The sequence below is a fragment of the Prunus mume genome, linkage group LG8 (genome assembly GCF_029339155.1).
Source record: "Prunus mume cultivar Tortuosa linkage group LG8, ASM2933915v1, whole genome shotgun sequence".
NCBI classification, from domain to species: domain Eukaryota; kingdom Viridiplantae; phylum Streptophyta; class Magnoliopsida; order Rosales; family Rosaceae; genus Prunus; species Prunus mume.
The window spans coordinates 16,335,437-16,362,747 of NC_142705.1; the positions used below are offsets into that span (position 1 = coordinate 16,335,437).

General features: G+C 35.8%; 2 protein-coding genes and 1 long non-coding RNA gene across 4 annotated transcripts; 2 read left to right on the forward strand and 1 right to left on the reverse strand.

Annotated features, from left to right (window-relative positions):
* The first annotated feature begins 365 nt into the window (after positions 1-365).
* On the forward strand, positions 366-8,795 carry LOC103339316 (lupeol synthase-like). The gene is made up of 18 exons (XM_008242585.2): positions 366-560; positions 900-1,085; positions 1,586-1,675; positions 1,747-1,944; positions 2,357-2,441; positions 3,084-3,250; positions 3,362-3,550; positions 3,810-3,923; positions 6,235-6,354; positions 6,457-6,579; positions 6,823-6,921; positions 7,005-7,061; positions 7,207-7,253; positions 7,355-7,498; positions 7,687-7,867; positions 8,176-8,256; positions 8,437-8,520; positions 8,618-8,795. The coding sequence occupies exons 1-18, from the start codon at positions 366-368 to the stop codon at positions 8,732-8,734; spliced, it is 2,277 nt and encodes a 758-aa protein (XP_008240807.2). The 3' UTR covers positions 8,735-8,795.
* A 13,246-nt stretch (positions 8,796-22,041) lies between these two features.
* Positions 22,042-24,151, forward strand: LOC148914856 (uncharacterized). Of its 2 annotated transcripts, none has more exons than XR_016122861.1 (2): positions 22,042-22,770; positions 23,821-24,151. It is a non-coding gene; the product is annotated as an uncharacterized LOC148914856 (long non-coding RNA). The 2 variants fall into 2 exon arrangements; XR_016122862.1 differs by having other exon boundaries at positions 23,854-24,151.
* Positions 24,152-24,470: 319 nt separating this feature from the next.
* Positions 24,471-26,438, reverse strand: LOC103339308 (uncharacterized protein At3g28850). The gene has a single exon (XM_008242576.3). It carries the CDS (start codon positions 26,147-26,149, stop codon positions 24,887-24,889), a length of 1,263 nt encoding a protein of 420 aa, XP_008240798.2. The 5' UTR covers positions 26,150-26,438; the 3' UTR covers positions 24,471-24,886.
* Between the last annotated feature and the right edge of the window lie 873 nt (positions 26,439-27,311).

The window sequence follows — 27,311 nt, forward strand, 5'->3', positions numbered from 1 at the left end:
TCAACCTCTGGTTCTGGCACTCCTTATTTACAATTGAGGAGCCTAAAACAGTTTGACATGTGTGTGGAAGTTTATTTTTTATGAATTATTGTTGTGCATATGTCAAATCATAATTTGCTGGCGAATAAGGCAGAATCCAAACTAGAATTTACATTATGTTGTATATATGTATGTTATATTCTTTGTTAATATGATCATAATAACAGCTTCCAATGCCATGCATATGGCTAGCTGATTGATCGGTAAAGATAGTTAAGCTTTTAGCCTGAAAACTTGGTTACTTAATTAATAAACTATAAGTATTACTTCGTCAAAAATAATGAACGTAGGATTTGATGATCTCGTCATTTTTCTTTGTATATAGAATGTGGAAGTTGAAGATAGCCGAAGGTGGACCTTGGTTGACTACCGTAAACAATCACGTAGGTCGACAACATTGGGAGTTTGATCCAGATGCCGGAACACAGGAAGAACGAGAAGAAGTCGAAAGGGTTCGTGAGAATTTTAAGAAAAACCGGTTTCGAATCAAACAAAGTGCTGATCTTTTGATGAGATTGCAGGTGTGTATGATGAAACCTTATCAGACTATCTATATATTAATAACTGAATCTAAATGAGAGACAGAGATCCAATTACCACAACGATTACGATACGTAGTTCTTTCAACATGTATGTTATGATCATATGGTTAATATTTGAGCATTTTCTTTCTTGATAAATATTCAACTTAATTTTTCACATTAGATTTTGTGAAGTTCAAGATTTTTTTTATTTTAGTAGCACTGGTTATTATCTGAACTTTTTTACCAACTGATCTGACGTAACATGACAGTCTTTTACTGATTGTAACGAAATGAACAACTACATATTAATCTTTGATGCGGAATTTAAACTCACAGCTTAGGAAGGAAAACCACTGTGGACCCATACCAGCTCCAGTGAAGGTGGAGGAAACGGAGGAGATAACAGAAAAAGCAATGACAACTACACTGAGAAGGGCTCTTTGCTTCTTTTCTTCCATTCAAACCCATGACGGTCATTGGGCTGTTGAATCTGCTGGTCCCTTGTTTTTCCTTCCACCTACGGTAATAGATCTCTCTTCTGTTGTACGTAACAAATTCATGTACATGCATATAGTTTCAAGTGTTAACTAGTTCGTAAGTTAATACGGTGCTAACTACTCGTGTAGCCCACTCTACAATGCCAACTCTCATGATCAAAACTGTTCTTCTTCTTTTTTATATCATTGTTCAAGGAAAATCTCTACAAATAATTAGCCAAATCGAAAATCGTTTAACCATTTGATTATTATCGTGAAATTTTTCATTGTTTATAATAGGTTGTCTGTTTATTTGATCATAGTTAGATGACTAAAATCTTTTCTAATTTGGATACATTTTTGCAAGGGTGCTGTTTAAATGTTGATCTAAAAATAAGCAGTTTTGATCATATGATGACATTATACAGTGGACCTAAACGAATGTTTAGCGCTATATGGGCTCTACAAAAATGTCCCTTAACTTAAAAAATAAAATAAAAGGACATCATTGAGATAATTAATACATCCATTTATGCACTCACGCAGATAATAGCATTGTACGTGACTGGATCGCTTAATGCAGTTTTAGGACAACAACACCAGAAGGAAATGATTCGCTACTTATACAATCATCAGGTACTTATTAATTTCATCTATGACTAGTCATTTGCATAAGAAAATTTGTTTTTAACGAAAAATTTGGGCAGAATGAAGATGGAGGTTGGGGGCTGCACATAGAAGGTCAAAGCACAATATTTGGGTCAACGCAAAACTACGTTGCCTTAAGGCTGCTTGGAGAGGGTCCTGATGATGGTGAAGACACGGCTATGGCTAGAGCCAGAAAATGGATTCTTGACCATGGTGGTGCAGAGGGAATCCCTTCTTGGGGAAAGTTTCTTCTTTCTGTACGTACACATCAATTTTCTACAGAAAATTTGGAGATGCAATCCTTCTAGTTTCTTTTCTCCAATCTAATCAATAATGTTAGGTCACAAGTCTAACCAACTTTTGATTCTTTGGAGAGCAAAACTTGCCATTTTGGACTTTTGATTTTTCACAAAATGTCACATTTTGTGAAAATGGAGACAGTAGATCCGGACTCCAAATATATGATCGACTCATAATATTGAAACTATTTTTTGTCCAAATGAAATTATCACTCTCACATAATTAAATGGCCAAACTATACCACAAAATAATTTTTGTTAAGATTTATGTAACCGAAAGCATGTATTTTTCATATAAGTACACAATATTTTATCAATTATGTTACAAAAGTTGAAAGCTTTACCAAATGCATATGCATGCGTGATATAGGTGCTAGGTGTGTACGAGTATTCAGGCTGCAATCCTACGCCGCCTGAGTTATGGCTTCTACCAAAAACATCTCCCATCCATCCAGGTTGGTCATGAAACTTACACATCTTTTGTTTTGAAGCTGCTGCTAAAGTATATAAATATATATAAGATGAGAATTCTTGGTTACTCTAACTCTTTCAGTAAATTCAAAGCGAGCTACTACTGGAAACAAGTCTGTTGAATGCGCAAGTAGTGGTGAGATATTAAAGTGGTTCAAACAGTTAGCATAGTATGCGTGCGTACGAGTCCAGCAGGTGAAACACATGCAGAATTAGAGCACAAATAATAGTGCAGAAACCGCTTAAGTGCTTAGAAGTTAGGTTTCTACCCTCTAAAGCCAAGACCTGAGAATTAAAACTTAAACTCCTATCCCTAAATGAAAGTACTCTGACATTTTTAAAAGCACTAATACTCAAATGTTAAATAGTTCAAGTTTACAGTCTAACAACATAAACATATCGTACTAACATGAGAATACTTCCCAATATAACAACTATTCTCTCATTTGGACATACGTCCACATATTATTATTGTGTGGACTTCATTATAAATAGAGAGGAAAGTAGATAGGGGTAGTAGAAAATTACATGACATCTGCACGACGTCCATGTAAGAGAAAATCTGACCAGTTATATATTATTCTTTTTTAAAATAGAAAACAATGATAATATAATTATGAACACAGGAAAAATGTTGGGCCTTGCCCGGACTGTTTCCATGCCAATGTCATACTTATATGGCAAGAAGTCTGTTGGTCCAATTACTGAATTGGTTCGATCACTAAGACAAGAGCTCTACACTATGCCTTACCATGAAATAAACTGGGCTAAAGCCCGGAACAAGGTTGCCAAGGTACATTACTTCATGGTTTCATACATAAACAGAAAAAAAAAACATATATATATATATAGTAAACTTGTTTATATAATAAATAAAGTGTTTAATCCAATCCTATTTGATCAGGAGGATCAGTGCTATCCAACTCCCCTGGTGCAAGATATTCTATGGGGATTTCTTTACCATGTTGCTGAACCACTTCTCAGTCGTTGGCCATTTTCTAGCTTGAGAGAGAAGGCGCTGAAAGCTGCAATTGAGCACGTACATTATGAGGACGAGAATAGTGGATATTTTGCCATTGGAAATCTCCCAAAGGTATGTGTAACATAATTAATTTGGTTTCTAATCATTCATTAGCTAGCAAGTCAGTACCACTAAACTAAAAGCTAGTTGATGTTTTAGTTGAAGGTTAATTTTTATTTATTTATTTATTTTATTTTATTTTTTGTGGTTAGTATATGAGATTTTCTGTAACAAGATTTTAAAAATTGAATGTTATATTTTTTTTCTTTTTCCTTTTCTGAGGTGAGAAAGAGAGTTCTCTTCATTAATTAATAGCATAATTCAATTGCAGGCATTGTCTATGATTGCTTGTTGGGTTGAGGATCCAAATTCAGAAGCTTACAAACTTCATCTAGCAAGAATACCAGATTTTTTTTGGGTTGCTGAAGATGGCTTGAAAATTCAGGTAATTATACTATACATGAGTTGGTTCGCACAATCTGCCCACCAAACCCACAACCGGACCGTATTACCCAAGCAGTTTGGTACGGTTCCCAGTTTGGTCTAAAATGAAGTATGTAGCTGAACCGAATTGGTCGGTTTGATATCAGATAAGCTGAGCCGATTTTTTTTCTATTACATATTTTTATAATTTAATCACTAAAATCCTAGAAGTGAGACGATGCAATATAGCGGGTGGCTGAACTACGGAGCATATGAGTGAGAAAGGAGATTAGGGTGGAGGAATGTAAAGGCTCTCAGACTATGAGTGAGAAAGGAGATTAGGGTGGAGGAACGTAAAGGCTCAGACTATGAGTGAGGAGGAGATGGAGAGAGTCATAGGTACGTTGTATAATTGAAATTTATGCACATTTTTTATAAATTGAAAATAGGTATATTATTTAGAAGGAAAAAAATAAGTTCATTATACTAGGTACATTGTTTTACTATATATACATTATTAGAGAAAAAAAAAGGTACATTATTTAGAGAAAAAAAATAGGTTCATTATACTAGGTAAATTGTTTTACTAGGTACAACATTTGGAGAAAAAATAGGTTCATTAAAAAAAATGTTTTAAAAACAAAACAATAAATAGATTATCAAATTATTTTTCAACATAATTAGAATGTACACTATTATTCATAAAACTATAATAAAAAAGAATACTTGTTGTATAATTCATAAAAAGAAAACAACATTAATTCCTAAATTTAATATTGAATTTAAATTATTAATACTTTAAATAGATTACTAGTAAACACAATGAATTCAAAAATAGATTACTAGTCGTAATTTCTAATACTTTAATGTGGAATTTAATATTTAATTTCAAATAAGTTTTTAAATTAGTTCCTACATCCATTACAACTATTTGGATATATTTCCAAATTCAACGGGTGTCATTAGTCACACCCCCATAACACATTAACTTATAAATAGGGGTGGTTTTGGAATCCAAAAAATACAATAAATCAGATTTTAAGTTATATTAGGTAACTTGCTTAGTTAGATCCTAGTCATCGGGTATTATTTGAAAAAATTGGGTGTTTTAAATAGAAAACTAAAAGAAAGGGTTGTAGGTGATTTAAAATGAATTTTATGGGTCTAAGCTCTTTATATTATAAAAGGGTAAATCATGACCCATACTGGGTTGGATCGATTATATTATGTTCTTAAACAGTTCACTAATTTTGGTCAAAATTCGAACCAAGTTGACCTGTTCAGTCCAGTCACGTTGCTAGTTTTATGCCAAGCCTTCATATTGCTCATCTTCTATTCGTTACGACTAATTAGTTCTTAGTGCAAAACTAATGTGCATATATATATATATATATATATATATATAGTCCCCTTATATTGAGGGATCCCTCAAATAATTTTATTTGAGGGACGCCCTTTAGGGTACCATACAAATTTTTTTCTAATGATCCAAACCATCTATTTTTAAGGTCTTCATTCATAGATCGTCCTTACAAAAAATTAGACAAATCGGAAACCGTTTTGACATCCAATTGTGTTTTACAAATCAATGAACACGATGCTTCAAGAAAGTACTAAAATTTCTATAACTCAAATGAGTGGTCAAATGATATCGGATTCAAGTAATTTTTTGTAGAGATGATCTTTGAATGAGTATGTACAAAATAGACGGTTTGGATTAGTGGGGCCTACAAGAGGTGTCCCTCAAATAAGCTTATTTGAGGGATCTCTCAATGAAAACTATATATATATAGACTATAGTAATGTTCACTTGTCCAATGTAAACCTAAATCATAAATACAGATAAAAATTAACCCAATCAATAGTCTAAATTTAAGGGCATGACACAATTGTGAGTTGTATGAGCTATAGCCCAGCCCACAGCCCAAATTTCTTCACTTTTTTATTTTATTTTTTTATATGCAACTTTAGCCCACTTCTTAATCAATGCCTAACTCTCAGCCCAACCCCTCCAGCTCCATTCCAGTAGTTTTTCTACTTCCCAGGAGCATAGCTTGAGTTTAATGTAATTTGCATGATAAGAGAAGATTTTTCGATATACATATTAACATGTATGCATGTGTTTTGATAAATGAATTTCCCAATGGCCATTGCAATTTGTACCACGTTTTTTGACCACCTCTCTATACAGCTGGGTTCCATATGTATTGGTGGGGTCATCTAGTGATTAGTAATTGTGGTACACGTAACATTATTGTTTCCGAACATATACAATTAAACGTATGTTTTGTAATGATGCCACATATGCCTTTTTGTACTATGTATATATATAGGGCTTTGGCAGTCAAACGTGGGATGCAGCTTTGGCAATTCAAGCAATACTCTCTTGTAACTTAAACGAAGAGTTTGGGCCAACACTTCGGAAGGCACATGACTTCATCAAGGCTTCACAGGTTAAATGGTGATATATATATATATATATATATATATATATGCATATATAATACTTTTATATAATCAGTAAGTAATTAATCATACACGTATTTTGAATTAAGGTTAAAGACAATCCTTCTGGCAACTTCACTGCTATGTACCGACACATATCTAAAGGTGCATGGACATTCTCAATTCCAGATCATGGCTGGCAAGTCTCCGACTGCACTGCGGAAGGATTAAAGGTTTATAGAGTTTTTCTACTTTAAAGATGTCACTCTTGTAACATGGGAATTTTTATTGGCACTCCGAAAATCTAATGCACTTTGTTTGTGTTTGTATAAAAGATGGATGGGAAGTGCTGGATGATTAGTTTGGAGTGTCAATAATACCTCGTTATATACTTAATACTTTTCAACGTGGAGAATTTGTCAATTAAATAATGAACAATATTGAGTCATCATGCATCGAATTCTTTTCAATTACAGGCTGCACTCCTGCTCTCACAAATGTCACCAGATCTAGTTGGAGAGAAAATGGATACAGAATGTTTCTACAATGCAGTGAATGTCATTCTTTCTTTGCAAGTAAGGAAAAAACCAACTATGGTACACATCGAATTGCTAGCTAATTAAATGAATTTCCTTTCTTTAATTAATTTTTAATACAGAGCACCAATGGTGGTTTTACTGCATGGGAGCCTCAAAGTGCACCCCGTTGGGTGGAGGTAATTAATTTTAACCCTCCAAATGTATATATGCACAATAGCAATTTTGTAATTTTTTTTTTTTTTTAAATTTTATAATACAAGCGATATAAGGATGAACTTAGCAAGGCCATACAGTTCAACAATTTCTATTTCTTCTTTGCAGAAGTTCAACCCCATAGAATTCTTCGAAGATAGTCTTATCGAACGAGAGTACGATTCTTGAAAGAAAAAAAAAACTTCTGTTACACACAGGTACTCTCTAATTCCGCTTTTCTAACACTTGCAAATTAATGGGGCTTTAAATATTCCAGGTATGTAGAGTGCACATCATCAGCAGTTCAAGCTTTAGTGCTCTTCAGGAAATTGCATCCCAAGCATCGAAGCAAAGAAATAGACAGTTGCATATCAAGAGGAATTCGTTACATTGAAGACACACAAAACCCTGATGGTTCATGGTAATTTATTTTGTTTTAGACAACTTATTATTATAGCGAGGTATTTGAAACCGAAGATTGATAACACATGGACAAATTTAACATGGCCGCATTTCAATACTATATAATAATTTCTTAATTTTAGCGTAAAATAAATTAATTTTTCCAATTGTTTTCTAACACATAGAGGATAATTGGCATTTTAACAGGCTTGGACGTTGGGGTATCTGCTACACATATGGTACATGGTTTGCTACAGAGGCGTTAATAGCCTGTGGGAAGAACCACCACAATAGCCCCACAATTATGAGGAAAGCTTGTGAGTTTTTACTATCAAAGCAGCTAATTAATGGAGGATGGGGAGAGAGTTATCTTTCTAGCCAAACCAGGGTATGCAATGCAATGTACTTTCTTTCTCTTTGTCAATTATTATCCATCAATCCTAACATAATTAGGAACATAGAGATAATAGCCATGCCTTGACCAAAAACAAGATAAACGCCATGGAAATATCTTCATGTTGTTTATATGAGTAATTATAGTATAGCCGGCATTTTAGTATCATACAATAATTTCTTTCGTAATTGAATTTCTTATTTTTGATTCAATAACTTATCCATATATAGCCATAATAGATCACACGATATTATACATTCATCTCTCTTATTTTTCTTTCTTTCTTGAAAAAATAAAAACAGGTGTATACTAATCGAGAAGGCAACCGCGCTCATTTGGTCCAGACTGCTTGGGCCTTGTTAGCCCTCATTAATGCTGGACAGGTAAAATATTCGGTTGATTTAAAAGGATTTTTAAAATTTTTAGGGAAACGCTTGTTTAAGGAAGTAGTTTAAGGAGCTCATTGTTCTTGCCGTTCGTTCTGTATTATTTTTTTGAGTAAGGAATATACTGTTCAGCTTTTTGTAATGTATATTTGGTTTTTGTTGTTGTCATCAATTCAGGCCGACATAGATCCAACGCCCATCCATCGTGGAATGAAGTTATTGATCAATTCACAAATGGAGGATGGTGACTTCCCTGAACAGGTGATTCGTATAAACCTATTTTGTCCACAAGTTTCTTCTTTGTTGTGTATATTATATTTATATAAATATTTTGATATTATTTCATGTATCATTATAGGAAATTACTGGACTATTTATGAGGCATTGTATATTGCATTACGCAATATATCGAAATATCTTTCCGGTATGGGCTCTCGGAGAATATCGACGACGTGTTCTACTGCAGAAGTCTTGAAATGTCTGAGAAAAAGGAACATTCATACATCAAACAATGAAGTATATCTTCATCATGAATGTTTGATATCCGGGCTCCACAACTTTATAAGCTCTAAGCTTGAATGTATGGTATTCTGAAGGTGTAATTTATGTCTACCTTTCTTATACATACATATATATATATATATATATATATATGCACAATAAAGTTTTGAAGTGGTACTTTGATGTTTTCAAATGGTTGTAATTTGTGGCCCCATTATTGGTTTGATCATCAAGCCACATGTTATCTGTATGTTGAGATGATATTGACGCGTTCTTTTATCAGGGTTGGTCCATTGATTTTGGAGCCTTGGACTGAAATAAAAATTGAGACCTTTTATGTTCAATAGTTACCTTATTTTGAACAAAAAATTTAGTAAAAGTTTCAAACTTAAGTTTGTTAGTTTATGTAAAAGAGGCCCATTACATGAAAAGTTAAAAAAAATGTGTACAAAAAATTTATAATAAAACCAAATATGCATAAGTTACACACATAAAAGGCCTTTTTGCTACTATATCTCTTGGGTTAAAAGGTGTTACAGAAGACCCCATTTTTTTAAGGGGCCTTATGCCATTGCCTAGCCAGTACAACATGTGGGCCGGGCCTGTATTTTATAATTATTTAACATTTTGGGTAACATGTTCGAGTTTGGCCATAGAGAGCAATTTGAAATTTTCATGAAAGGCCACCTAATTAACCACCTTTGAAGAGAATGGAACTTTGGTCCAATACCACTTTAATTGACCACACACAACAACATAAAATTAGTACATTGGGTGCAAAAACAGATAGTGTACCATGAAAGACCAAATGTATCACTCCTTGGATTTGTTGGAAGGCAAACTGGTAGATAGGCTACTTCTTTTCGCTCCCGTGTAGTACTAGTAACGCACAACACCATAAAGCTAGTACATTGTGTGCATAACACAAGTAGTGTACTATGAAAGACCCAATATTGTATCACTCCTTTGGTTAATTGGAACGTAATAGTATACATAACGTGGAGAAAGCGATAAGTTACTTATTTTTGCTCCCATGTACCATAAAATTAGTACATTGTGTTCAAAAACAGGTAGTGTACCATGAAATGAAAGACCCAATGTATCACTCCTTGAGTGAGTTGGAAGGCGAAATAGTAAGCATAGTGGAGAAAGCAATAGATCATTTTTTGAAGAGCCATGTATTGCTTGCATGACCAAAAACATCATAAATCTAGTACACTGTGTCCAAAAGCAGGTAATGAAAGCATGAAATAGCCAATGTAACTCCATGGATGAGTTCGAAGACAAAATCTTATACATGTTATAACTCAGGTGGAAATATACACCTACATGTTCCTTAATCTATACTACTGCTTATTGGAGCATTGATATCAAGCCTGGCCTATAGCTTGTGCAGGCTGGACGATAACACTGGGCCCCCAAATATTTAGAGCCTCCAAATGTTTTTTTTGTCCAGCCCACTTTTACAAGAAAATTCAGGAGTTTATATAGAAAGAGGCTTTTGGACAAAAGAAAATGGGCCTCCTTGTTCTCTCTCTCTCTCTCTCTCTCTCTCTCTCTCTCTCTCTCTCTCTCTCTCTCTCTCTCTCTAACTAAGATGTTGAATCTAGAAAAATTAGGTGAATCCTTAATTTTGAACTTTTTAACCTAATGTCAATGTTTGTATTTTAAATCCTGATCTTTAGATTTAACCCTTAAGTTTTTCCCATAAAAATCCACCCTGAATGAGAAAATAATGTTGCTTTGTTCATAAATTTGTCAACAACGTTTTTGTTCTTTAAGAAAATCAGGGCCTTAACTTCACTCTCTGGACAGGGCTTCCAACATCAATGGACCGGCCGTGTGATTGATACGGTAGTAGAAAAATAGAAAAATCATACAATGGTACTCTATAGTAGTAGAAAGTTCAAGTTGAAGGGCATTTAATCAAAAAATCATAGGGCATTTAATCAAAAAATCATTCAACTGATCATGTCTATAAATTTTATGCTTTTCTCTAAAGTAAGTTTGCTAAACTTGGATTTGGGGTTTTGGATAATAATGTTAGATGTGTAGATGTCTAACCCATTAAAGTGTGGTCTTATAATCATCAAAGGATTCTAAGACTTTATATCAATTAGGAGTTCAAATACAACTAAACCTGTAGTTCTATTAAAGTTAGTGTTTTAAGGCTAATATAAGAGCTAGAAGGATTCCTATCTTAATTGTGGATTAGATGTTATAAACCTAATGCAATAAGGACTTCTTAAGAGTTTCTTGATGGGCAAGACTCTTAGGTAGATGCATATAAATACAAGTGCCCTTGCTCAACCGATCAAGCCAACCAACACAAAAGAATTCACCCCATCTAGAATAAGTGTATGAAGGGATCGGATTGAGGAGATGTGCTCTTGTATATTCTTGATGTGTGTTCTATCATGTGCAGTCACTAATAAAGTTTACATGTGTTATCAGAGCCTAGGCTGCATGTTTTAGAACCGAAAGTAATCATCCATCTCTTCTGCTACTTTGCAATTGGGCGGCACATTGCAAAGGCTTCTTTCTCCTTTTTGCTACCTCTGACCAAGTTTCCATATTTAAGGATTGGGGTATGATGTTTCTTGTTGAATATGAAATGATTGCATGAAGATTTCACTGCTTTTCGATTTGGCTTCATCTGCCTTATGGTTTGTGTTTTGTTTGAGGGAAAACATGTGGGCATGTTGTAAAGTATACCAAACCAGAAAGCTAAAACCTAAAACTGAAAGCTACATAAGCATGTATCGTTTTCTAATCTTTTGTTTCACTTTTTCAATATAAAGTCTTTATTATTCATGCTTGAAAGGCTATTGATCAAAGACTAAAAATCTCAATTGAAAGGCTATTGATCAAAGACTAAAAATCTCAATTGCATAAGCTAAGCAGGCCACAACGGCTTAGCTGTTACAAGAGTGGTTTTCATTCGACAATTTGGTCAATAATTGCATCTATACTAGTAGCCTTCTGTATTATTCTCCGTCCATAGATGGGAATTGTACATATTAATAACAATATGATGGAACAATCTGGATAGCAGACTGCATAGACTAGTAGGTCTTCTCTACATCCACAGATTGAATTTTCTTGCACAGGAAGTGATGTAGTACAGCCTGTATGTATTAGATTAAGCACTGAAACAATAGAACATAGAAGAATATAAGAGACCGAGGAGAAGAAATAGAGATCGAAAAGACGAGATAAAGGATAGAAACAGTAGAACAAGAAGAATATCAGAGATCAAGGAGAAGAAATACAGACCTAAGGGACGAAATCAGAGAGTTCTAGGAAAAGGTTTACTCAACATTCAAATCTGAATTTTAAAGAACTACATGGGGTTATTTATGGAAAACTAAAACCTAGACATAATAGGATAAAAATCCCTTGCTAAAAACAGAAATCCTAACCCAAATAAAATAGGAAACTTAAAACTAGAAAATCTGGAAATCTGGAAAAGTAGAAATCCTACTAGAATTGGGAAAACTAGAGAATCTAGGAAACTAACAAATACATTAGGCAACTAATAAATTTAGGTCATATGCGTCCTGCATCAGGAAGTTTGTGCAGTTTATTGTCTGGGATTTTGGAATATGGTAATTTACACCCACAGGTATAAATTAACGTATTTAAGTAAAGATTTTGAGGACAGTTTATCCATGTATATTCATGGTGGAGTGATTCAAAAGACAATATATGTGAATTAATAGGAATTTTCTCTCTATCCACAGATGTGAGAATTTAACCTACGAAAGAAATTCATATATTAACTCTTTTGGTGATCACTAAAAACATGTTTGATTCTCAACCCACAGGTGTGAATCAATAATGTACAGATATTTAAGCACTATGGGACAACTTATTCAGATATGTTTGTGTTTTAAAAACTTTTTCGGAATGTCACAATGAACCTTAACGCCATTAGGCGCATATACGGTTTTGTTTTGTCATATGGATATTGTAACATGATATATGTCCTATTTATCAGTTTTGATAAATCTCACATGTTTGAGTTGTTGATGATAATTTATTAATAGTGATCTTAATTTATCAGTTTTGATAAATCTCACATAAAAGTTGTTTTCATGACTCAAGGAAAGATAATTTTGTTGATCACATAAAGGGAAACATGAGCTATTTTGGAACTTTCTTGCTTGGCTATATTGTTTGTTGATGTATGGACATGTTTGAGACTTGGTTGTCTTTTGTATGCATTTAAGTGAATGTTTTGTAGCATCAATGCAACTTCACATGTAAAAGGATTGATCCGTAGGTGATTTGGATTAAACCATGTATAGTTGGACTGATTCACATGTCTAAAAGTATGAATTCGTATTTGATGGATTGAATCATGTAAAGTTGGATTAATTCATAAGGTTGTGTTCATCATAAAATAAATTGGCTGTTTTGTAAGGTCATGCAATATGAAGCTTAGATCATGTTTACGGATATTGTATTACTGTTATTTCTTAATTGAATGAGTTGTGTGGATCAAATTGCACTTCTAATTAAGGCTCACTAATTTTGTTTTGAATCAAAAGTGGCACATTGCAATATATAAGATACGAAAGATACGAAAGATTGATTGCTCAAAGTGTTTAAACTTGATAAAGTGATATTTTATATTTTACCTTTGTGATATGGTATTAATTATTTTGCATCTACATGGAACTTAATGTTGAATGTTTAGAATGCATAAGGATAACTAAATTTTGAGGTGTTTATTGTTAGTTGACAAATTTTCAATTTTGAACTACGCTAACGTGTCATCCATTAGGGTGAAGTTATAATTCGAATTAGCTAATGACAAAACTAGGCGAGAAGGATGATTTTCTATAATTTTTATATATGAAGAATAATGTCTCTAGTTTGTTTCCATGAATTTTTATGCTAATCCGACTTATAAATTAATTATGGTAAATTCTAAAGTAATCACATATCATTGCTGGAAATTTCTTGATAGTTTTGTGCATTTAGGCTAATACTGTGAAGTACATTAGGAGCACGCCTTGAGAGTTCTTTTACACCCTTTTGTCACAGTGTTTATAATCATAAGGTTATTGGTGCACTATATATTGAAGTGGCAAAGTAGTGAGTGTTTGCCCAAGTAGGAGAAGTGATGTAAAGTTTTGGGCTTCACACTCAATACCTTATTATTTTCTATTTTGATAAAGCTCATAAAGGTTTTGAAGCATACTTGGAACTGTTTTCTGGTTCGTGACGCATTGAAGTTTTACATCTTAAGTGTTGGTTTTATGCATCTATATGTTATGACTAATGTTTGGGTGATGGGCTGTTTGTTTTGGCTACTAAAGTTCTTACAATGTTTACAGTTTTTAGTTTGTATTGGTTAAAGAAAATTTAATTGATATTTAAAGTACATAGTGAATAAAGTTTAATGCATTCATTACAGTTTTGTTATTTCTCAACTAAAGACCAATATGCATGACATGTTATATGTTTTTCAAGATATGAGTTAGTAAAGTGCTATTTTGAGAAATAAATTGAAGGAAGTAAAGTTGAATCCTGAGGAAACGATTTCGGTGAAAATAATATGATTTGTTCTATGCTTATTTCTTGATACATTTTTGGTGCAAAACATGTGTTTGATGAGTGGGGGCATTCAATGATCTTCCTTGTTGCATACATTTAGTTTTTGATTGTTCATGATTAATCACTTAATGTTCCAGTTCTTCATTAAGGGTTTTAAGGCTAGTACAAACAAAGATTGTTTATGTGTTAATTGTTCTTGTTAATTCATATTTTCAGTTAACAGTGGTTAATCAATGACACTTTTACCTTTCATTGAATTTATGATTACTAATAAGCATTAAGGTTTTGTTTCAAGCTTGTAAGGTAGAAGGTAAATGAAAGGAAATTGCATTGGTTGATTGATATACTGTATGAGGTTATTCCCAAAAGTATTAATGGGAAATTTGATTCCATTTTGGTTATGCCATTCATTTTCTATATGCAAAATATTAGGGAGTTACAATAGTATTTCAGTTACAATATTTAATCCTACTAAGGATAGGAAATGGTTAGTTGTCAGTTACGTTGTTATTAGGCCACAACTCCATATTATATGTTTATAATAATAGCTTGCTGTAACTGTAGATTGTTCTCTACATACTTGTATATATATTTTGTATAATGATCATATGAATGGCAAAGGGAAAATAAGTTTCTATATGGTATCAGAGCTAATGGCTAACGCTGACTAGCGATCCTCCAATTGCCAACATTGAGAGTCGTTGGCGCTCCTCACTCCTCACTCATAAGGGTGTTTGTATGTATAGTGCTTTTTCCTCTCTTCTTCTCAAAGATGAATATGTTTTTTCTTTCCACCTTAGCTATAGCTGCACCTTTATTTTACCACCGCAACCCTTTCTTCTATTAGCTCGTTATTTTTGTGTCTCTGCTGCACCGTCTTCATTGCGGACCGTCTCCTTCATTGAGCTCTCTCGTGGCAACCCACGGCAGCTCCATTTATCTCCCTTGGCCATGATGGCCAGATTTTTGTTTCCTCCGCGAGCCTCGTCACCGCTCACCAAGTCTTCTCCTCACCGGCTTTTATCTTTCTCATGTCATGCTATCCTGCCATTGTTGTTCTCTTACACAGCCGCTGCCTATCCCTATTTTGGCTCGCTAGCCCCTTGTTATCCATCAATGTTGGACCACTTCTCTCTGTTGAAATAGAGTAACAAACTTTTCCTTTCCCTTAGAGACCACACCTCTCTATCGTTGGTTTCTCCACTTGAAATCTTTATCCACTTCTTTGTCTCCATCGCGCCGTCTCTCTCGTCGAGCTATCTCTCTTCCCTCTGTGAGCCTTGTCAACGCTCGCCAAGCCTTATCCTAGTCTGCAATATTGGGTTTTCTCTCTCATGTATTTCTGATGGTTTCTCATCATGGTTTCCATACTTTCCCCTTGTTTGTTGATGCTACATGTCATCGCTCATCGAGCCGTCTCTCTTTCCTTTGTGAGCCTCGTCAACGCTCATCGAGCCTTTTCTACCGTGCTACACAGCCGATATTCCCTTTGCATAGCCCCTGTTTCTTCCTTGCCGACTTGGTATCGGCCACTCAAGCCCTATCACTGTGTTATTGCCTTGGTATCGACCTCTCACACTCTATCTATGCTCAACTTGTGTTTTCCTCCCCTCTTAAGCCCAATCTTTTTCTTTGATTTTACTGTTGGTCTCTGTCTTCTTCAATGCTCTCTTGCGCTGCCTTTCTTCTTCTCTGTTACTCGGGTATTGTCTTCTTTTCTTTATAATTTTTTTATGTAACTGAGGTATTCTCATATTATATGTTTATAATAATAGCTTGTTGTAACTGTAGATTGTTCTTTACATACTTGTATATATATTTTGTATAATGATCATATGAATGGCAAAGGGAAAATCAGTTGATACCATGAAGGAAGTTGAGGTTCCACCCCAAAACCAATTGGCAATGGGGGGAGTAGCCCAACTCCTTATAAGCCATTGCTAGGTTTCTCAATATTCCAATGTGGGACTCTTACCTTCACATTCTCACACAAAATCAATGAAAGCCGAGTTTTATTCTACTTAATTTCATTATTTTCTTGGAGACAGTTCAGTTATTTTGTTTACTACTGTTTGGTTCAATTCTTTTAATAAATTATGTGACTTCAGTTTTATGTTTATTATTCTTGACAAATGAATCTAGTTACATGTCATAATGCAGTATAGCTAGCTACAGTCACTGCATAAGACATGAATTCATACCAGAGTCATTAAGGAGAGATCTTGGTAATCTCTTAAGGGAGGACATATGAATGAAAGTGACCTTTTGTAAACACAAATTAAGTTCGGTCATAATCATTATGCATTCTAATATCTTGACGGAAGTCTCATGTGATCTTGAGAGCTAGTATGTGTAAATATAAAGACCTTGAAATATTGAAATGTTCAATAAGTCTTGATAGTTCCATGCTTGTTCTTTTGATTGACAGTGACTTGATTAGGAATTATAGTTGAATTGAATTCCATACGTCTTACAGTAATTGATATTGAGTTTTTGATGATCATTAGACCAAGTGGGAGAATGTTAGACGTGTAGATGTCTAACCCATTAAAGTGTGGTCTTATAATCATCAAAGGATTCTAAGACTTGATATCAATTAGGAGTTCAAATACAACTAAACCTGCAACTTTATTAAAGTTAGTGTTTTAAGGCTAATATAAGAGCTAGAAGGATTCCTATCTTAATTGTGGATTAGATGTTATAAACCTAACGCAATAAGGACTTCTTAAGAGTTTCTTGATGGGCAAGACTCTTAGGTAGATGTGTTGGGAAAGATGGCAAAAAATCAAAGAGCCAATTAATAAATATGGCACTCCCAGGATCTGACTTCTCCTAGCCATGTGTAAATAAAATGGGCAAAATTAACACTCTATCTTCCACTAAGAAAAATAATGGGAATACAATAATAATCACTCCAAACACCGGTGGATAAACTCTATCTTGGTTTTTCTCTCAAGAGGATTTTCTCTCTCACACAAGAGGCTTTCTTATCTCTCAAAACTATCTAAGTTTTGGTTTTCTAAGGGATGCATTGAACTAAAAGAAGGCAACTGCTTTTATAGCCAACATTTCTAGCTAATTGGTGGCCATACATGAGGGAGAGTTTTTCTCATTTTCTCTTCCATTCGTTTTCTTCAAATTTTCCTGTTCTTTCCTTCATTTTATTTTAATATTTATTTTCCTTCTTTTTCTCTCCTCCACTAACGAGGGAAACCCATCAATCTCCCCCTCCCGACTTAGGTGGAGGGCTCCAGTAGTCCAACTGCTCTTCTGCAAAATTTGTACTTGTCCTTAGGTAAGGACTTGGTCATCATATCTGAACTATTGTCATCAGTATGGATTTTCTCAAAATGTAATTGCTTAGACTCCAATACATCACGTATCCAATGATATCGCATATCAATGTGCTTCGACCTCTAGTGAAAATTCGGATTCTTGCTCAAGTGGATCGCACTCTGACTATCACAATGCAAAATGTATTTATGCTGCTCTTACCCTAATTCTTGTAGGAATCGCTTCATCCAGAGAATTTCTTTGCACTCTTCAGTAGTTGCAATAAACTCTGCCTCTGTAGTTGATAGAGCAACACATTTCTGTAACTTTGATTGCCACGAAATTGCTCCCCCTGAAAATGTAATCAGGTATCCTGAAGTAGATTTTCTGGAACCAAGATCTCCTGCCATGTTTGCATCTGTGTAGCCAATCAATGCAGGTTTTCTACCTCCAAATCACAAACTCATTTTGAAAGTACCCCTGAGATATCTGAGAATCCACTTCATAGTATTCCAATGCTCTCTGCCTGGTTTAGATAGGAATTTGCTTACAACGCCAACTGCGTGCGTTATGTCTGGCCTTGTGCAAATCATTGCATACATCAGACTACCAACAACTGAGGAATATGGCATCATAGCCATGTTTTCTTTTTCTTTCTCACATGTAGGACTCTGCTTTGAACTAAGCTTGAAGTGACTAGGAAATGGAGTAGAAATTGGTTTTGCTTTATTCATGTTAAACTGCTTTAGTACCTTCTCGATATAACTTTCTTGTGATAACCTCAACTTTCAATTTTTTCTATCACAGGATATACTCATACCGAGGATTCGTTTTGCGGGTCCTAAGTATTTCATAGCAAAAGACTTGTTCAACTCTTTCTTTAGCCTGCTAATCTTGTCAATGTTTTGCCCTATGATCAACATGTCATTGACATAGAGAAGAAGTATAATGAATTCACCATCATCAAATATTTTCACAAATACACAATGGTCTGAAGTAGTCCTCCGATATCTGTGTTCAATCATGAAGGAATCAAACTTCTTGTACCATTGTCGAGGTGCCTGCTTGAGTCCATATAAGCTCTTCTTTAGCCGACATACCAAATCTTCTTTTCCTTTGACTTTGAATCCTTCTAGCTTCTCCATGTAGATTTCTTCTTCAAGATCTCCGTGAAGAAAAGCTGTCGTCACATCTAGCTGTTCGATCTCGAGATTCAGGCTTGCAGCCAAATCGAGTACAACCCGTATGGATGACATCTTCACTATGGGTGAGAAAATCTCTTCAAAGTCAATTCCTTTCTTCTTACTGAAACATTTCACAACTAGCCTTGCCTTAAACCTGGGCTTAGAGTTGTTTTCTTCCGTCTTCAGTCGATACACCCATTTGTTCTTGAGTGCTATTCTACCTTTTGGTAGGTTCACTAGATCATAGGTGTGGTTCTCATGCAGAGATTGCATCTCTTCATGCATGGCTTTCAACCACTCATCTTGTTGATCATGAGCTAATGCTTCTTTATAGCATTCTGGTTCTCCCCCGTCTGTTAGGAGAACGTAATCATCTGAAGAATACCTACTCGAAGGTCTTCGTACCCTGGTCGATCTTCTTGGTTGGAATTCGGCTGCTGGCTCTTCATGGGCTTGTGCTTCTAGCCCCTCATCAACTACATCATCTACTATACCATCAGTTGTATGATCATCACTCATGTCATCATCAACTGGTTCATTTATAATAGGATCACTAGCTGGATCATCAGTATCATTGGATTCATCTTGCCCGTCATTGTTCTCCAATGGAGGAGGAACTGGATCTAAGTTAGCTGGATATTCTCTAGGATTATCAGGTTTATCACCTCTTCGAATGTCTTTAATGTTCTGATCTTCAAAGAAGACAACATCTCTACTTCTAATAATCTTTCTAGCTACAAGATCTCATAACCTATAACCGAATTCTTCATTCCCATATCCCAAAAAGATACATTCTTTCGACTTCGCGTCGAGCTTGGATCTCTCGTCTTTAGGAATATGAACAAAAGCTCTACAACCAAAAACTTTCAAATGATTGTAGGAAACGTCTTTTCCCTACCAAAACTTGTTCAGGGCATCAACATTCAAAGGTGCTGAAGGAGAAAGGTTGATTACATCAACCGCAGTCATCAGGGCTTCACCCCAAAAACTTTTGGCCAGCTTGGCATGAGATAACATTGTTCTTATTCTTTCAACAATTGTTCTGTTCATTCTCTCAGCTATGCCATTATGCTGAGGAGTCTTCGAAACAAATCGTTCATGCCTAATTCCATTACTTCTACAGTAGTTTCTAAACGCCCCCATATATTCTCCTCCATAATCAGTGAGAATACATTTCAAGCTTCTACCAGTCTCTTGTTCAACGCTAGCATGAAATTGCTTGAAAACTTCATATACTTAATCTTTTGTTCTAAGTGCGTAAGCCCATACATTTCTGAAATGATCGTCAATGAAGGTGACAAAATATTTTGCACCACCAAGAGTACTAATGGTCATAGGACCACAAACATCAGAGTACACAACATCTAATACATTGGGTTTTCTTTGTGCTTGACCATGTTAAAACGAAGCTCTATGCTTCTTTCCAGCCAAGCAGTGCGTGCATGATTTTAGAGGCATGCCTTTGTTCATCCCAGTCAATGCCTTTATTTTGGATAGAATTTGCAGCCCTTTCTCGCTCAGGTGACCGAGCCGTTTATGTCATAACTCGATCGAGTATTCTGCGAGAGCATTTACGTATCCATTACTGACTTTTGCATGTGTCATGTATAGGGTGTTCTCCTTCTTCCCTCGTACTAGGACAAAAGAGTTCTTGCTGAGTTTCCATTTCCCTTCAACAAAGACATTGGTGTATCCTTCATCGTCAAGTAATCCAATGGAGATTAGATTGAGATGCATATCTGGAACATGTCTCACATCCTTGAGGACCAAGTGACAACTTGTGTTGGTTTCAAAGGAAATATCTCCTCTTCCCACGATCTTGGACAATTTTTCATTTCTCATCCTCACATTACCAAAATCTTCATTGGTGTAAGATGTAAAGAAGTCCTTCCGTGAGGTAACATGAAATGATGCACCGGAATCCACCATCCAGCATGTATCTTGAGAGGAAAAATTAGCGAAGCCATCACCACATAGAATAATTACTTCATTTCCACCAGAGGTAGTTGCGGTCGTGTGCCTGGCATCACTCTTTTCGTTACCTCTATCTTGCTCTCGTTTCAACAACCTGCACTCTCTCTGCATTTGGCCTATCCAGCCACAATGGTAACATTCTAGGTCATTTCTTGTCTTGGACCTTCCTCTCCAGCCATCTCTTGACCTGCCTTTTGACTTGTCTCGCCTATGGAATTTTCTATTGTTAGTTCTCCACGATACTCTGAGACGAGGGCTTTTGACTCGGCCACTACACCTTGTTCTTTCCTCTTTGCTTCTTCATTGAACATGCTATCTTTAACTATGTCCAATGTAAGAACACCTTGAGGAGCTGAATTGCTTAAGGATACTACTAGTGTATCCCAGCTATCAGGCAAAAAGCTGAGTAACACTAGTGCCTGTAACTCATCATCAAGCATCATATATTCGTAAACAGGTTGACCAAACCTTGGAAGTCACTGAGGTGCTCGGTAACACTTTGACAATCTCTGTACTTAAGGTTTACCAACCACCGGATAACCGATGCTTTATTTTAAGCAGTCTTCTGCCTGTACATGGACGACAATTTTGTCTATAATTTGTATGCATCCGTCTCTTGTGCCACATGGTGGAACACACTTTGATCCACCCATTATCGGATTTGTCTGACGGCTTTTCTATTCATAATGCTCCATGCATCGTCTGACTTCCCTGCTGGTTTTTGTCCCAGCAATTGAAAGGGTTCATACAAATCCTTGCAGTAAAGGATGTCCTCCATTCTTGGCTTCCAAATTGAGTAATTGGATGCAGTCAATTTTAACATTGTTGCTGATGATGATGACGATGACTCCTCCATCTTAAATTACACAAGAATATAATTTTTGAGCCGAAACTCTGATACCACTTGCTGGGAAAAATGGCGAAAAATCAAAGGGCCAATAAATAAATATGGCACTACTAGGATCTGACTTCTCCCAGCCTTGTGTAAATAAAATGGGCAAAATTAACACTCTATCTTCCACTAAGAAAAATAATGGGAATACAATAATAATCACACCAAACACCGGTGGCTAAACTCTCTCTGGGTTTTTCTCTCAAGAGGATTTTCTCTCTCACACAAGAGGTTTTCTTATCTCTCAAAACTGTCTAAGTTTTGGTTTTCTAAGGGATGCATTGAACTGAAAGAAGGCAACTGCTTTTATAGCCAACATTCCTAACTAATTGGTGGCCATACATGAGGGAGAGTTTTCTCATTTTCTCTTCCATTCGTTTTCTTCAAATTTTCATGTCCTTTCCTTCATTTTATTTTAATATTTATTTTCCTTCTTTTTCTCTCCTCCACTAACGAGGGAAACCCATCAGGATGCATATAAATACAAGTGCCCCTGCTCAACCAATCACGCCAACCCACACAAAATAATTCACCCCATCTAGAATAAGTGTATGAAGGGATCGGATTGAGGAGATGTACTCTTGTATATTCTTGATGTGTGTTCTATCATGTGCAGTCACTAATATAGTTTACAAATAGAGCTCGTTGAACAATATCTGAAGGCGCTAATTGAAATAATACAGTGAGAGATATGGTGGGTTCATAGTAGATAAAGACTGGTTTTTTATTGTAAGAATAGATAATGCAACTGCTGTATTCTTCTTCTTTTTGTTCATTTTTCCCGTCTCAAATATAGATATTTGTAGGTAAATTTCTCTCAGTAGCAATTGTAGGTTCTCGGACAGATGAAGACGAAAAGGCTGAACGATGCATATGTCACTGAGTTTTAAGCTTTCATTACTTGTTCTAGCTGAGTAAATCTCTGCTAAATCAAAAGAGATCTACCATTTGTTGCACAGGAGGTTTTGAGTCCTCTTGATCAAGCAGAAGAGGCGCACATGTCCACGGGAGTTGGCCACACTTCACGAAGATGTAGAATGAGTTCTGACGTAGGTGAATTCATTGAATATCATCAGTTGATGAGCTACTGTTCAACAACAGTTCTCTGTCTCATCATCTCAGGTTTCTACTTGCCTGTTTTCTTTTCTTCACTACTTTCAAGCTGTCCGGTTTTAAGTTCTCTACTCGAGCAAATCCTCCGATATCTTGGCCTACTCGTAAGTTTGGTTGTAGTTCTCATCAACTATGTTGTGTTGTATTCTTCCTAGCTAGTGCCAAATCATGACAAACGTCAAATCTTGTTCGTACCAAAGAATCCAATCCCCTCCCCCCACTACAAGAAAAGGATAAGTGAAGATCAATCTTTGGTTTAGTAAAAATTCGGATGTCCCTCCTTTATTTTAGAAACTTTTATTTTTATATATTGGCGGGTTATTTAGAATTTTTAATATTTACCCCTTTCAAGCTACTCTTAAAGATTTTGTCACTCATTTCCATATTCTTCTCAATTCATTTATTCTGTGTTTGTGTAACTAATAAGTTTGAGACTTATTAAAACCTAAATTTCTGAGCTTATCATGCTGCCATCATTTCAATGTGATACCAAAATATTATTATAACTTTCCTCATGATTTATATATATATATGTGTGTGTGTTCGCGTCTTTGTCTATCTATAGATAGAGTTTTCATTAACGAATGCTTTAAAAGAATATTCACTATTATATCCAATATAAGGGCCCAAATTATAAAAATACCATATGTGAAATGGACTTTAGAAACACACCCAAAGTTCATTTACAACATAACAAAGAGGCCTTCAACTTCTTATAAATTACAAAACTGCCATCAATTTCTTAAAACAAGTCTAACTCCAAAAACTCATAAAAAAAAACCCAAAACACTCAATAGGGCATCAAAGTAATTTAATAATCAAAATTAAATTAAATAGAGTCAGCTTTTTTTTTTTTTTGGGTTTTTTGTTTTTGTTTTTTTGTTTATAGAAATTAAATGGTGTAGAGTTTAATTATATTTTTTTTGTACTAAGAATTGGTATATGACTAAATATCCCTACTTGTAAATAGGGTTGTGAAATCATATATAGCTTTGATTCTGTGTATCATCTTTTCCTCATTAATTGCTTGCGTGCCATCGATTGGGCATGAGATTGCAGCTGAATACGTGAATAATCTCGGGACGATGATAGATGCAGGTTTCCATTGACAGATGCTTTAAATAGGACTGAACTTGAGCAGATGCAGGTTTCAAAGTTGCGTATGAAGCTTGTACCCAAGTGGCTAGATCCTTGGCTGAAGCATATGACTTTTACATACCAGGCAAATATGGACCCCAAGAAAACACCAGTTAAGGATCATTTTATAGGAATATGAAGCACTAATTTCTCCCCTCTTCCTCCTGTCGTCTTCTAGTTTTCTAGATTCTTTTTTTCTTCATTAAACCAATTGTCAAACTGTTATTTGATTGTTAACATTTTTCAGCGACCATACAGTGGTTTGGTGTTATTTTTCGAAATAATCACGTCACGAGAAACAACAATGAGTATTTGAAACTGATATGTAATGTGCATACTTGTCAAAACTAGATTAATTTGGAAGAACATTGATACACACTGGGCAACAAGTAACTTGATCAAATAGCAGATACCATGTAGCTTCTGTAGTTTACACCTGAAGTCCACATGGTTGAAGGTGTTTATTCATATCACTTTATAAACCATACTGCTCAAGGAATCCACAAGAAGAACCATGTGAAAGACTGAAAGAGACATCAAAACTAAAAGAATGTACGTCGCTTAAATCGAAAAAAACAAACAAACAAAGAATTTAGCTTTAGAAGCATTGCAAACTGTTACTGTGTTACAGAGAAGTTTAGTGCTATGATGCAAAAACTTATTGTCCATTCAATAGTCACCAACTGCCATACATGCAAAAACTTCACGAACTCAGGAAATAGATATAGAAACAAACTTCAAACAAAATCCTCTAGACTAGACACATAAGAATATGTGACATTTCTAATGGTAGCTGCAGCAGAAATGGCGTGGTATATAATTTATTATGACATAAATGTTCTGCTGCTAGATAGACGTGTTGTCAGATTGCCGATCTGAATAATCGACCATGTCTGGATACATCGTCGTGATTGAGTCTGCGAACACAACATGCTAGAGATCTAGCAAAAGAACGTTAGCTGCAAGCGTCACCAGTTGGCATACACATTCACAAGCAGCAACCAGGGCACCTAATCAATCCGTTCTCGTTGCAATCGTGGCACTTCCTCAGTTCCCCTTCATCCTCATCAAACAGCTTTCGGCTTCCATTACAAGTTGGGCACGGTGTAAACCTTGCATCCCCACATCCCTCACAAACAAACCCAGTATCCCTCACTCGAAAGCCTCTCAAAAGCTTTCCCAATTCTCCATCCTCGTTGAGCTGCTTTACTTCCTCTGCTCCTCCCACAGACTTGCCTCTAACAAACACTTGTGGCAGACTCACTGCTTTGCCTCCAAAAGCATTTTGCAATTCCTTCTTGTACTCAGAATCCATTGAAATGTCCCTCTCATCTACTGCCACTCTAAATCCCCTAAATATCATCCTAACCGCGCAACAATCCTCGTAAGTCTTTCGAATTCCTCTCAAACTGGTGTAGTAGACCACAATTTTATCTTCAGTACCCGGAAGATGAAAACAAGCATTTGAAACTGAGGAATACGAAGGGGTACTATAAGTCAATGATCTTGCAACTTTGCCATTGTTGTTGTAGCCCAGTTGTCTAGAAGACAATGCTCTTCTGTAAGTTAAGACCACATTGGGGTCCATCTTCGACAACAGAGACTCCTCCGATAAATGCTTCCACAGAGGCTTCGAAGAAGACGAGGATGAGGATGAGGTAGGCATTGAGTCCTCCGCCTTTATTACTGAAGATCTCACTGATTTGAAAGAATCAAACGGTTTCTTCACAGACACATCAAAGCTTGAGTACCTGCGAGAACTGGCTTTGTTGGAAAACCCAATTGTGTGGTCAAAAATGGAGGAAATGGGCTGTTCTTCAGAGAAATGAGAATGGAAATCAGAGTCATTGAGGCCATCCATGAGTTCCCAAGTGTTGATGACAGAGTCAGGGGAAGATGAGGAGCGTTTTGGGGGGTAGGATTGATCAGGAGAATCCTGACCGTTCAGATTGAGGGTCTTGGGGGATGTGGGGTCAATGTGGAGGGAGCCATAGGTAGTGGAGGTGAGAGAAACGAGGTGGTGAGTGTCGCCTTTTCTGAGAGGTGGATGATGAACAAGAGGGGCTGAGATGGAGAGAGCTCTGCGAAATGAGGCTGGTGGTGGTAATGGTGGTGAGGAATTGGAAGAGTTTGAGGCAGATGAAGAGTTTGGGGTTGAAGAAGTAAGAGCAGTGGAAGAGGAGGGTTGTGAAGGTTGTTGTTGTGGGTTTTTGGTGAGAAGGGTGAGAGGTCTTGAAGACGAGCAGCCCATGAATGAAATCAAAAAAGGATTGAAAATTGTGAAATGAAGTGATTTGGGTTTTGGAATAATGCTCTCTCTCTCTCTCTCTCTCTCTCCACACACAGAAAGAGACTTTTTGGGTTGGCCTGTGTCTTGTTTATTTGGGAGGCTTCTCTGAGGGAATATGATTGCTTCTAGAGAGAGAGAGGAGGATTGTGGAGGTGGGTTTGGAAGCTTTTGGAGGATTGTGTAGATGAAAAGGAAGAGAGAGAGAGGAGAGAGAGTGTTGGGTGAGGAAGTGCTTTCAAGAAGGGGGGTTTGGGTGGGAAAGGGGAAGATGAAGAAATGAATGAGACATTGAGGAAAGCTGTAAATGAGCAGAAAACGCGGTTAGGCTTAGGAGTCTCTTTTTGAATAATTATTGATTGATAATTATTTGGTAATTATTCTTTTTAAGGCCAGTCCTAGTTCTACTAAATTTGGAATCGTTTGAGGTGTGTGTTTCACGACATCATTAAATTTGTAGAGTTTCAAGGTTCATTTGGCAGTAAAAATCTCTCTCCTGATTGGATTTTATTTGTCAACCAGTTTCTGCTTTAAAAAGGGTAAGGAAAACGTGTCAATCCCAAAATTTGTGCAAAATTACCATTTCCATTTTTCTTTTTCTTTTTTGGTCTAACCATTTCCAATTTTCTAAATAGGGTGGATTTTCTGTTTTCTATTATCATTTGAATTAATTATTTTCTTTTTGCTCATATTTTATCTTATTAGTGAGGTTATTCGTTTAAGAAAATTCATAAAATAAAAAAAGCTTTTACCTAATTTTGCTTGTCTTTTTATTCTTTTTCTTATTATATTCAAGCGATATTGTTTTAAATAGGAAAGTCATTTCCTTAAGCGGTAAATGGGAACAACATCATTAGCTAGGATAGGAGTTTAAAATTGTAGGACATCAATACTTTATAACTTATAGCTGGCTCAATAGAGATACTTATAGCTAGCAGGTCTAGGCAGGGGGTGTAGGGGGATTATGTGGCAGCTTGGCCTTAATGATGGAGGCTGTGGCTATAAGATTAGTTTTGCTTGCTTGCCTCAAGTGTGCGGCTGTTGTGTGTTGAAGTTGAATCTGATTCGGTGCAAATGATTCAAATGCTCAGAGGTGAGCATCACGTAGATGTTGCAGTGGAAGCTA

Excerpts from the sequence above, each read along its gene's own strand:
- LOC103339316 (XM_008242585.2), top strand. The coding sequence starts at position 366 with ATGTGGAAGTTGAAGATAGCCGAAGGTGGACCTTGGTTGACTACCGTA. Across the intron at positions 7,062-7,206 it reads GTGCACCCCGTTGGGTGGAG|AAGTTCAACCCCATAGAATT; the intron begins GTAATTAATTTT and ends TCTTCTTTGCAG. Across the intron at positions 8,521-8,617 it reads ATGGTGACTTCCCTGAACAG|GAAATTACTGGACTATTTAT; the intron begins GTGATTCGTATA and ends GTATCATTATAG.
- LOC103339308 (XM_008242576.3), bottom strand. The coding sequence starts at position 26,149 with ATGGGCTGCTCGTCTTCAAGACCTCTCACCCTTCTCACCAAAAACCCA.